The sequence below is a fragment of the Balaenoptera acutorostrata genome, chromosome 11, assembly GCF_949987535.1.
Source record: "Balaenoptera acutorostrata chromosome 11, mBalAcu1.1, whole genome shotgun sequence".
Taxonomy (NCBI): Eukaryota; Metazoa; Chordata; class Mammalia; order Artiodactyla; family Balaenopteridae; genus Balaenoptera; species Balaenoptera acutorostrata.
In genome coordinates, this window is record NC_080074.1 from 65,622,954 (window position 1) to 65,635,905 (window position 12,952).

Genomic DNA, 12,952 nt, shown 5'->3' on the forward strand with positions numbered 1-12,952 from the left:
TGGTACCAAAAAACTGTTAACGATCATTTGTTTATGGTTGTTGCATTAGAAGACAATGTTATAATAGAAACGACTCTGGCAATTCCTGAGCCAACTAATTATTTCAAGGGTTTATACTCTAAACCACTCAATAATGTTCTTACAAAACATTTGAACTTGATTTTATTTGCTGAAAACCTAAAACCTATTTATTCGAATTCCACTAAAGCAGAAATCCAAGCCAAGCCAAGCCAGTGCAAACACCTTTGTTTCTCTGAAGACACATCTCCCTTCCCATATAAAACAACCAAAAAATAGAATTTTCAGTAGTTTTTGTTAGCAGAGAATTAATGATGCTTCAAGTGTTTCATGAAACTCCGTACTCCCAGAGCTGGTTGTATGAGTATGGTACACACGTCCGGGCTCAAAAGAGAAACGAAAAACACCAGTTAGGCAGCCAGGTCATCATGTTGAGCTGAACAACTGGGGTAAAATGAATGGAAAGAATCCGTTTATTAAATCAAATTTGGATCTTATGAAAGCTCGGTTCCTCTCTGTTCGGAGGCCTTTACAAAGCATGTAATGTAATTTTCACATTTCAAGAATCTCAAGTAGCTTTTAAGAAGTTAGAATGTGGATATAAGCTGTTCTTGGGGGACGGGCCCTTAATGGAAAACCTTTCTTTCTGTTCTTCTCCAGTGGTCAAAGCATCTCAGTTCTAAAGTAATACTAGAGACCATATGATTCGATGATATTTTACAGTATGTTTTGGGAAAAAGAAACAGTAGCAATCTAGATTACCAAGGAGCTCATTGTTCAAGTTTCTAGCTGGTAAGGAAAACTAGTTGGAGTGTTAAGCCACATAACGAGTGGCTGACTTGATCCTAAACCGGGACTTGTTTTTTTGAACCTTCTCTCTGGATATGATAGCAACGTCTAAAGGGAGACATATATGGACCAGGAAGGCGAAGACTGAAAAAATAAAGGCAAACAGAGATATCTGGTAAGACACAAAAAAGGGAGCATGATAGAGTGGAAAAGTATCACTTAACAACAAGTACGACTTTCGGCAAATTATTTTTTTCTGTGCCCATTTTTTTCATCTATAAAATGAGTATAATATTACAAATGATATTGTTATATATAGATACTGTGCATAAAAGTTTCTGACATACAATAATACCTCAATAAATGGCAACAGCAATTATTATTCTAATTTCTGTAGTCATGTTGATTTCTCAGTTTCAGCAGAATATCTGTTTAGTAAAATGCCCTCATATTACTCTGGTAAATCATTATACATTCCAGATCCACTGTCTAGAAATTCTTTTTTTTTGCCACGCCTCACGGCATGCAGGATGCTAGTTCTCGGACCAGGGATTGAACCTGTGCCCCCTGCAGTGGAAGCACAGAGTCCTAACTACTGGACCGCCAGGGAAGTCCCTTTTTTTCTTCTTATTTTTTTTTCCGATGTGGACCATTTTTAAAGTCTTTATTGAATTTGTTCTTCTGTTTTATGTCTTGGTTTTTTGGCCGTGAGGCATGTGGGATCTTAGCTCCCTGACCGGGGATCGAACCCGCACCCCCTGCATTGGAAGGTGAAGCCTTAACCACTGGACCACTGGGGAAGTCCCTAGAAATTCTTAAATAAACACATACACATACTAACACAGTGCAGGCAGTTATACAGAGGTGAATCAAAGATAATTTAAGTGAAAAGAATACACTACAAAATTACAATCTCACTATGATTATATCTATTAAGATTACGCATGCTTATAGATAAGGGACACAGGGAACACAAAAAATAAAAAATTAATTATGTGTTAAGGTGGTAGAGTTATATGACTTCTATTTTTTTTAAAACAATTGTTATAATTATGGGAATATAGTAAAAATAAGAGGGAATAAAGGAAACTTTAAAAAAAAGAAAAACAAAATTCAGATTCCTTCATCAAATGCTCTCATTCTACTTTAGCCTCTGACTTCTCTCTCACTACTTTCAACTATTGCCCCTTAGCTCTAGCTACACTGTGAAGTCCCTATATGTCCCTTCTATGCCTTTGCTTATATCATAACTCTTAAAGGATCCCTACCATTTCTGCCAGTGTAAATTCCATGCGGTTTCAAGGCTTGATAATGATTCATTTCCTCCAAGAAATCTTTTCTAATTGACCCCCTCCACAGTAACCTTTCTCTTAAAATCTTCATGCCTTTCCCACAACTAAGATCTGACCTGAAGAATATCTGAATTGCAAGTCACTCCAAATTGTGACTTAAGAAGAGTGATTTAGGCCCTTATGAATTACAAAATAAAAAGAACATTAAATATTTTGGATGGAATGGTCCTTCTTATAGTTTTGTCTTATTGAACTAAAAAAATCCTTTAAAGGCGTTCATAGGCTCAGTCAAAATCCTGGTCCTCTTCATTCTAACCCTATTCTATAACAACTGAATTCCTTAGTCCCTAAATTCTCCTGCAGTGGGGTTTCTCTGTGACACAGCCTTTAAGCTGAGGAGGAGATAACGTATGAGATATGTACCAAGAGTCTCTAGCCTTCTTCTCAAGCTTTAGTGGGGAAGTGAGCCATCAGTGATGGGTGGGGTGAAGAGCATATAGGTTACTGGGAGTCAGAACACACAGATTCAAATAATGAGTCTGCAACTTACGATGTCATGTTAGGCAAACAGCTTAACCTAAGGCTCAAATTCCTTTTAATAGTAAAGTAAAATATAAAGTTCCCTCTGCACAGGACAGAAATCTGGATGAATAAATCAGATAGTATGATTGAACATGTTTGGTACTGTAAAGTAATCTTCGTATGTTATTTAGTTATTTTCATAGATGGTTAAAGGGTTAGAATTTTAAATCAAAAAATATCGAGAGCCATGGAGGCAAGAACTAGTAGAAATAAGATATCAGTGTACTAAACATGCGAAAACTGAAGAATAATTTAAAACTAAAGAGTGCTAGGTACCTTTCTGATAACACATTATAACAGTAGCCCATTCCTTTATTTCTATGGTTTTTAGACATTTTTGAAAGTGCTTTCATTAATAAAATTATTTTCTAAATTTTCAGCATCTCTACAGATGGGCTTTAAATTTAAGGATCTAAAAGCCTTTGTTAAGTTTATTATAAGAAGAAAAGAGAAGCTCAAATAAAAGGAAATAACTTTTCTCAGGTGAATGAGGAATCAGCCAGGAAAAACTTTAGTCTTAAGCACAGGCTTACATTGACTTTGTGTGCTGTAGAATCCCAAATTTATTACCCATTTTCTCCTTTTAGTAAGTACCTTTTGACTTTCAATAAAACAGAAATTTTATTTAAAAGGCAGGCTGAGTGTGTATTTTGTTGGCACTTTTCACCGACACATATTATGACAACTGTCCGAAGTAGTTTACACACTCCAGCTTCATGTTCTACTTCATATCCTGCTCCTTAACAGCCTTAAACTTAAGTCAGCTAGGAGCTCCAACAATGTGTCAGACAAATTTTATTAATTAACAAGAAAAGTAAACCTGGGTCTAGAGATGATTATTACTGGATCACCAATAAGAACAGGTTTGACGTTTTACATCCTGGGAAGCCTCTGCTTTTACCTTCCCACAGGTAAATGTCAGCTTTCATTTGGCCTCGATGTGAAAGCAGTTATCGGCGTAATTCTCCTAGTGCCCCGTCAGGTGTAATGTAATCTTACTGTTGCAAATTTGTTAGAACGCTTTTCTTTTCTTTAATACTGTAACCAACACAAAAAATGGCTTCCTAAGTGACGTTAACTCCAAGCTCTGGTTCAGTGCCAAAGAGAGTTAGCTCACCTGCCAATTATATCTTGAAGTAGAAACTACAGGGGCATTGAAATAAGCCAGTTTAAAAACACAATCATCCAGAGAGAAGGCTTTACACCAGCAGGAAAGGGCAGGTAATGTCTTTCCTCAAGTTAAATTGACCTGGTTGCTACGCCTGCTAATCAATCCTAAATACACAGTTTCTAGGCAGGAAACCATTTCACTTGTCATTTATTAAAGGAGGCTCCCCCTGACTGGGTTCCAAGTCAACACGGACTCACAAATCTCTCTCCCGGAACTGTATTTCCTGGTTCAGGCTGGTTCTGAATGGAATCAGATCCTGTGGCTAAGTAATCAGTAAACTAAATAATCATGGAGACTGGAGGTTTGTCAAGGCAAAGTTGTGATGCTCTACCCTTAGCTCTTTATTCTTTTCTTGAGCCAACAATATCTGATATGATAATAATCCAGAGCAAAGGGCATGGGGCTTTCCCCCAGAGGGTCAGAAAGAGGAGAAATCAGTTACCTAGAAAAATTTCCAGGGGAAGTTAGAGTTTATTTAAGGTGAATTTCGGAGAATTGGTTGGATTTAGATAAGCAGAAAATATAGGAGAGCATTACCAGGCTGGAAAAGTGGCCTTAACTAGTATATGGAAGAGGAAATGTGTATGTTAAGTTTTGAGACGAGTAATCTGGCTAGAGCAAAAATGTATAGAAGAAAAACAGAAGATACGACATTGAATTTCTAGCTATAAAACCTGAAAGGGGAAACTTGGGATTCAGGACAAAGCATGGGTAGACTAGCAGATGAATTATCTATCCTAAAAGTACTTTTTGGTTCATGGACCACTCCACACTTTGCAAATGATAAAAGCAGTGGTCAGCAAATTTTGGGAGGCTTTATTCTACATCTTCATTAATTCACTCCTTTCTTCAATTCCACAGAACAGGAGGACTGAGGCTACCCACACTCCCTCTATCTTTTGTCTGCTGTGGCATGAAGTGACCAGACTAAGTTTGTGAACAGAGACATGGCTGAATATGACCTCAGGAAACAGCCCATAGACAGGCAAGAAAACGGATGGATGGTTGGGAAGAAGAGTGGTGTAGGTCCTCCCTATTCATGAAAACTTCCTCTCACATTTCAGATCCACGCAAGTCTTACAAGTAAGCAGAATGGACAGTCTTAAATCCCCAAATATCAATCTAGCTGCTTGTCTTCCTATCATTTTACTTAATTTGGTCCTTAGGTCTTTTCCGTTTTCAAAAAAGTCCCTTATAAAGTGCAAATACCCCCCCGAAAGGAGTTATGGTTTAAAAATTAGTTACCACTTTACTATCTAATAGTTAAAACAGCTTCAGTGTTCTAGAAAAAAAATTAGAATATATTTCTCCTCCCAAAGATTCTATAATCTATAATCAAATATATTTGATAAATAGCTCCCTCTTGTAAATTCACAATGCAGATTAGCACTGAAAAGGCATTAAGAAGTCCAGTAGTAAAAAAAATTTTAAGTATTTTCAAACCTCTTTAACTACTAAACCCAAACCTCTTTAACTACTAAACCCTATTTCCCCTACAGAACACATACATTTTAAGATAGAATTTTTTAAAACAAGTTTAAAAAACACAAAATTAAAATAAATCAATGATTAATAATAGGGCACAGAAGAGACCATTAGGGTGGGGTGCATCAGGAAAACAAAGACATCTTTTCTACTTTATAACTTTGTTCAAAAACATTATGTCATTGGTTACAGATTCCCGGTTTAAAAGACAGACCCTAATGTAAGGATGCATGACCTACTCTATAATTATTTGTCCCTTTCCAAACAATGTTAAGTTAATATTAATTTAGGCCCATTCCTAAAGCATTATGAGTTCTCTCTACCACTCATTCCCACACTGTGACCACAAGTAGAATGAATCAGAAAGCTAAATATAGCATAGGATTTTTAAGTCTTTCTCCACTATGTAGAGTAGTTAAGAGTTAGGAATTAAAGAATTTGGTGAATGGCTAACCATCTTTTATAAACGATCATTTTTGTGTACTGATATCAAAAGCAACTTAACTTACCAGCTCTGCAATTCAGCAAAAGCTTGTTTCATTTTCTTAATGGAAGCATCCATCTCTTCTTTAACTACAACTCGATATCGTGCAAGAGACACTGTGCAGCGCTGGAGGTCTTTCACAGATTTTTCAATATTAGAACCTTGGAAAAAACCCCAATAAAAAAAGGAGCACAGGTGACTTGAAAGCTGGATCTGAACACCTAAGCATGTAACGTAACAAATGTCACGTGGACTAAGAATACTTCCTAAATGGCCACACTCCTCAACAAAAAACTAATGTTTTCATAGATTTTTTTTTTTAAATAAGTATCGTGGCCAAGATGGAGTAATAGGAATTGGATTTACCTTTCTGTCTTAAAAAACTTCAGACACACACAAAATATATGAAACAATGGTTTTCAGACAATGAACAATAGGCAGTACTTCTCACCCACTACCCCACACTCCCCTGCGAAGAAAACAGACACAAAAGAAGTGAGGCCTATGACTGCCCCAACTTACTGCCATAAGAGAGTTTCCAGGCTGCAATGCAAGGAGGAGAAATCCTAAACTGAGCCTGGAAGTCTCCCTGAATTGAGGGGACAGAGTTGAGAATTCAATGAGGCCAAGGTGGCTAGAATTCTCATGGCAGAATACTGGAGAGGAGAAAGCTACACAAAAATGAAAAAATTGTACAAAGATCTACAGAGGATTCTGAGTGCATGGGTGTGCAGAAACTACCCGAAACAGGGAAAAGAACCACTTGAAAGCAGCAGGGGGAATAATACTCAGAGCTTACCCAGACCAGGAATAGTTCATGTTCATACCAGCCAGAGTGGGGTACCAGGTAGAGTACTTAGAAGGGTACTGCCTCAGTAATTAGCTCTAGACTAAAGGCTGCTCTACTTCCATCTAACAAAGCTTAAAAAAGCAAGCTTCAGATTGTTTCCAAATAACAGTCCCAGAATAAATCACAAGAATATTTAAAGAAATACAAAAATATCTAGCAATCAACAAAGAGAAATTCACAATGTCTGGCATCCCATAAAAAATTACTAGAGGCAGAAAAAAGTATGACTGATCCATAATGAAGAGAAAAATCAATGAATAGAAACAGGTGCAGAAATGACACAGATGTAGAATCAAGTAGGTAAGGACATCAAAACAGCTAATATAATCAGATACCATATGTTCAAGAACGTAGAGGAAAAGCATAAGCATGTTAAGGAGAGACATGGAAGATATTTAAAAAGACCCCAACTGAACCTCTAGAGATGAAAAAAAAACCCAAAAACCCACAATGTCTGAGATGAAAAATACACTGGATTGGATTAACAGCAGATTAAAAACTATTAAAGAAAAAAAGATTAATACAGTTGAAGATGTCAATTTTAGAAACTATCCAAAATGAAATGAAACACAGAGAGAAAAAGACTAAAAGAAGACCTGTCAGTAGGTACCAGATTTTCAAAACTCTCTAAATAACAGGATTTAGTAGAATACAATTCACCATGTAGACATTACAAAATTGGTAAAATTCTCTCTCGGTAGTACAGTTTGAAGCATTATATGTGGGTAAGCCAACACTGTAGATAAAGATGAAATATATTTACCTACCCAACACATTTTAACCAGTTTCTGAGAGTTCTATTAACCTTTTTATATTCACCAATGTCAAAATTATTACAATTATTACAAAAATGCGCCAAAACGATGCCTCTTTAAAAGTTGTGAACAGAATCAACTGACAGAATAGAACAAAGAGCAGAGTCAGTGAGGCTATGAGTATTATCTGGCTTAGCCCTAAAAGGCTTCAGTCCTAATTGAAGAGGAGGATTCTTTGTTAACCCATCTCCAGATAGGCTAGCTCATTCCCTGTACCTTGGTAACTTCCTTGTAGTTCTGGGCACAAGGAAGTGAAGAGAGTCAATATCACCACCTTCTGACAAGCTTCTGTAAGTAGTTGGTAGTTGGAATAACTGATCTAGCAAATTGCCAAGATCTGTAATGTGCCAAGATACAGATTTTCAATTTTTTATTTAAATCCTTCCTCATCTCAACTTGATTTCTTTAAAATCTACCTAAAAGCTTTCAAGCCCTGTGCCTTTATTTTTGCTTGACTAAATCGTCTCTGACTTGCCTTTCTGCACCAAGTTGAGGGCTACGTTAGAAAGATGAAAAAGGAGAGCTTCGCTAATTAAATTTGGCTCATGTGGAATAAATAATTCAATAAAGAGCTACAGGTTACAAGTGTCTTTTACATTTCTCTGTTTCATTTGTTCAGGTGAGTGGACTGCCATGCTTAGATGGCAGAAGGGCTATTATCTCTATTGGTTTAATTATTGGCTGATTATTTAAATAACTATTATAGTTTAAAAAAAAAGCAAATGGCTACCATCAGTCAATGCTAAGTAAATGCTTAAGAAAAAATGACCTTGTTTAAAGCTATAGTCTTACAGGTATCAGTAAGAGCATGAAGTTGTGAAGAGAAATTAAAATATTTCTTCAAAGGGTCATTTCAAAGATGGCAGAGCTTTTTACTGTTGAGTCAACCAGGAGATAAAAGTGAAGAAAATAGCACAGAAATGTTGCAGTAAAGCAAATAAAACAAACAGGTTAATGTTAGCAGAAAAGTCATCCTGGCATCCTTGACTTTCGCTCACAAAAACGATCCCCATTATTGTAGCAAGACTGTACAGCATCTAAACTACTATCAGACTCCAACTGTGTACACAAAACGGGGAAAGGGTGGATAGACACTGCCTGGAAAACAGAAAAAGTATTACCTGCTGCCCATTCTGAAACCTTACGTATGAGAACAAAGATAATTTGCCCTCTTTAGCTAAAAACACAGATTTTATTGTTTTCTCTCAAAGGAAGGCCTCTGATTTACCTAGCTTTCTGTGGGTGGAAGAGAGTGGAACATCTTCTATTCCTAGATTTGAAAGCTGAGGTCCTGTGGTAGGTCTTGAGAGAGATTTGGCAGCATTTCTATTCTGTTGAGAATTCTGAGCAGAGTGCACAGTCAAAGGCCTGGACTCAAAATCAGAGACACCATTCTCCAGCATGCATCCTGTCAAAGGAAGAGGCCAGTATATTAGAGCACAATTTAGGGGTAAATCAAGCAGTCTTAAGTATACACAAAGAAAAAAGGTAAAAATGCGCCAAAACGATGCCTCTTTAAAAGTTGTGAACAGAATCAACTGACAGAATAGAACAAAGAGCAGAGTCAGTGAGGCTATGAGTATTATCTGGCTTAGCCCTAAAAGGCTTCAGTCCTAATTGAAGAGGAGGATTCTTTGTTAACCCATCTCCAGATAGGCTAGCTCATTCCCTGTACCTTGGTAACTTCCTTGTAGTTCTGGGCACAAGGAAGTGAAGAGAGTCAATATCACCACCTTCTGACAAGCTTCTGTAAGTTATGTCGAGGAAAAGAGTTTTACACTGTCCCAGGGAAAGAAGAGTTTTAAAAGCTTTAGGGAATAGAGAGGGCAAAGAGTTAGGAAATTAGAGGAAAGCTAGTTCAGAAAAAAATGAAAGCCATTGACTATCTTTGGTTTGTTTGAGGTGCTATGTTTTTCTCTAAGTCTTTGTGTGTGTGTGCATGTGAACTAATCAATAGAAGAACATCTGAAAAGTACAGCATAATTTTAAAATTGGCATTACATTTATAAAGCCAGCAGCAACAGAGCAAGGGGAACTGGATTAACAAACAAGTAATTACAAAGCCTATTTTTTTTTTTAGAACATTTTTTTTTATACAAAGCCTATTTTAAAAAATATATTCCCAATATCTTCCCAGCACTCATCAAAATGGTTAATGAAACAAAAGGTACAAGATACCTGAATTTACAAATAAAACTAATCTTAATTCTTTACTAAAAAACAAATGTGGGACTAAAAAAACCAACAGTCTACTTCTAATGAAAGCCATGGGATTACAGTTATGCTTCTATATTCCTCATTGTGTTGGGTCTTAGAATAATAATATCAACATCAACTCATCATCATCATTTTCCTTAATAAGTGTGAAATTAAAAAAACATCTTAAGGTCATGTTCTATAATCTCTAAGTACTACAGGACTATTAAATTAGAAGATTTCCATAAGGCTGATTTAGACTAAAATTAAAATTTGAGACAATGAAACAAGAACTATATTTTTCTAGGCCTTTGATAATTACAAAATATGACTCTTTCACATAAGAGGTAACAAAACTAAAAAGTAAAAGACTAACTAGATTTAATTTATTGATTGGTTTCTCAACGAGGAAGTCCCTGTATTTTTCAATAGAATGGAACTTTTCAAAGATCTGTTGTTAATATACTCACCTGTTCTATCCAGCATATCTTGTGTGGCAGACTCAGGATCCTCCAATTCTCTGGCATCTATTGAAAGTGCCTCCATACCTTCACTGAGTGAGTCCACAGACTCAGTATCATTGATGGCGCCGTTGACATGGTAACCATTAATACCACCTTTCTCTGAGGAAGGCGCAGACTGTTCCTCTTGAATGGAAACCAGTTTATTGGAATCTGGGATACTGTTACTTGGTTCTGCTGCAGGTTTTGGTTTGCTTTTCTTCTTTTTGTTCTAATGGTTATTAAAGATTTGAAAAAAAGAAAAGAAAAAGAACACCCCCCACAATCCAGAGAGGTAACTCCAGCTACCCAAAGGCAACCAATGTTACCAACTTCTCATTTGCTCTTCCAGAAACTGAACACATTTTTGTGTATGTTCAACTACTGACTAACATAACTATGTAAGATACTTTGGATAAACTCAAACACATAAAAATAAAATATTAAAGCATGGCAAAACCCACCATAAGAAAGATCAAAAGATAAATTAAAAAATGTGAAAAAAATGTGTAATATATACAGAGCTAAATATAAAGAGAGAGCTCTAACAAAAAACAAACAAAACAATAACCCGACAGAAAAAGTGGTGTAGGATATAAACATATGGAATGAAGTGAAACTTCAGTCTAATAAAGACAAATTAAATCTGCACTGCAGAGGATGCTGCATCAGAAATCTGTCTCCCCACCTAGACAACAATTACACTGGCAGAGTCTGTCTAACTATTTTGGAACTCTGGAGTCTACTGAAGGCTTATAATTTCCAGGAGAAGACTTGGATGGTAAATTGTGGTTAATTTCAGTCAATTTCAGATCTGAGCTCTGTAGCAGATACTCACTCCCCACCCCCAGCTAGGGAACAGGCAGCTGTGCACCTGTTCTTGGAACAGCTGGCACGTAGCTTGCTGAAGCCAGGGTAGGCAAAAAGGAACCTGTCCTTCAAATATCTGGGATCTGTGTTGTGATCACTGACTGCTGCTTTTGATTACAAAGGTAGAGACAAAGAGGAAGGCAACCACTGTTGTTGTACCTCCTCCCACTGTTGCAAGCCCCTCCCCCTCTGGCTGAAGTGACCTTCAGGGGAATTAAAGGGGTGGTCCCCTTCCTCCCCACTTCATTTTTCTTTATTCCCTTTTGGGAGCCGGACATCAAAGACTAGGACGTTCAAAAACAACTGCATATATAGAAAAAATTTCAAAGTAACCAATGCATGCCCAGGGAAAAGCTTAGAAAAGACCTGAGAAGACCTTAAGTTTACACCTTAGGCTGACCCTTGGTTCAGAGACAGCTTACAACAATTTAAAAATATAGTAATAACAAAAACCAGCAAATCTGGAGAAAGGGGGAGAATCTGATTTCCAGAGTGATCAAATTATTAGATTAAAATGTCTAGTTTTCAACAAAAATATCGCAAGGCACACAAAGAAACAAGAAAGTGTGGCCAATACAAAGGAAAAAAATAAATCAACAGAAACTTTCCCTGAAAAAGACCTGTTGGGAGATATATTAAAGAATTTAGGGACTTCCCTGGTGGTGCAGTGGTTAAGAATCTTCCTGCCAATGCAGGGGACATGGGTTCGAGCCCTGGTGCAGGAAGATCCCACATGCTGCGGAGCAACTAAGCCCGTGCACCACAACTACTGAGCCTGTGCTCTAGAGCCCGTGAGCCACAACTACTGAGCCTGTATGCCACAACTGCTGAACCCCGTGCACCTAGAGCCTGTGCTCCACAACAAGAGAAGCCACCGCAATGAGAAGCACACATACTGCAATGAAGAGTAGCCCCTGCTCGCGGCAACTAGAGAAAGCCCACGTGCAGCAACAAAGACCCAATGCAGCCAAAAATAAATAAATAAATTTAAAAAAAAAAGAATTTATTTATTTTTTCATCCAAAGATTCACTTTAATTATGTAAACTTGGATTCGTAATATGTTCCTAAGCTAGCAGTTTCTGTAAGGAGAATTCTTTTTCCTCAAATGCCTAGTGCATTTTTTGTTTTGTTTTTGTTTTTAATTTAAAGTCTTTAAAACAACAGTCTTAAAGATGCTCCAAGAACTGAAGGAAGATGTGGGAAAAGTCAAGAAAACAAAGTATGAACAAAATGGAAATATTAGAAAACCTAAAAAGAAATCAAAAAAGAAATTCTGGAGCTGAAGAGTATGATAACTTAAATTTTTAAAAAATCACTAAAGGGATTCAAAGGCAGAAGAAAGAATCAGTGAATTTGAAGATAGCACAATTGAAATTATTGACTCTGAGGAAGAGAAAGAAAAGACTGAAGAAAAGTGAACAGAGCCTAAGGGACCTGTGGGGCTCCATCAAGCAAACCAACATAGCATCGTGTAAACTGCAGAAGGGGAGGAGGGAAAGGGAAGAATGTTTGAAGAAATAATGGCTGAAAACTTCCCAAATCTGGTGAAAGACAAGACTATAAACATCCAAGAAGCTTAATGAACTCCAAGAGACAGTGAGACACATTGTAATCAAACTTTCAAAAGACAAAAGAGAGAATCTTGAAAGCAACAATAGAGAAGCTACTTGTCACACACAAGAGATCATCAGTGAGATTATTAGCAGATTTCTCATCAGAAACTTTGGAGGCCAGAAGGCAGATATAATCAAAGCACTAAAAAAAAAAAAAAAAAAAAAAAAACCTGTCAACCAAGAATCCTATATGTGGCAAAACTGTCTTTCAAAACTGAGGGGTAAATTAAGACATTCCCAGATAAACAAAAGCTGAGGGAGTTCATAACCACCAGACCTGCCCTGC

The 12,952-nt window shown here is 37.0% G+C and overlaps 1 protein-coding gene across 2 annotated transcripts in view; it reads right to left on the reverse strand.

The window, feature by feature from the left end:
- The window catches only part of SPATS2 (spermatogenesis associated serine rich 2), a 138,752-nt gene that overhangs the window by 15,058 nt on the left and 110,742 nt on the right, over positions 1–12,952 (reverse strand). For both annotated transcript variants that reach the window (XM_007179303.3, XM_007179304.3), the window contains exons 6-8: positions 10,153–10,414; positions 8,715–8,894; positions 5,847–5,982 (exon numbers count right to left, since the gene is read on the reverse strand). In XM_007179303.3, the coding sequence (XP_007179365.1) occupies positions 5,847–5,982; positions 8,715–8,894; positions 10,153–10,414 (578 nt within the window). The remainder of the gene's footprint in view (positions 1–5,846; positions 5,983–8,714; positions 8,895–10,152; positions 10,415–12,952) is intronic.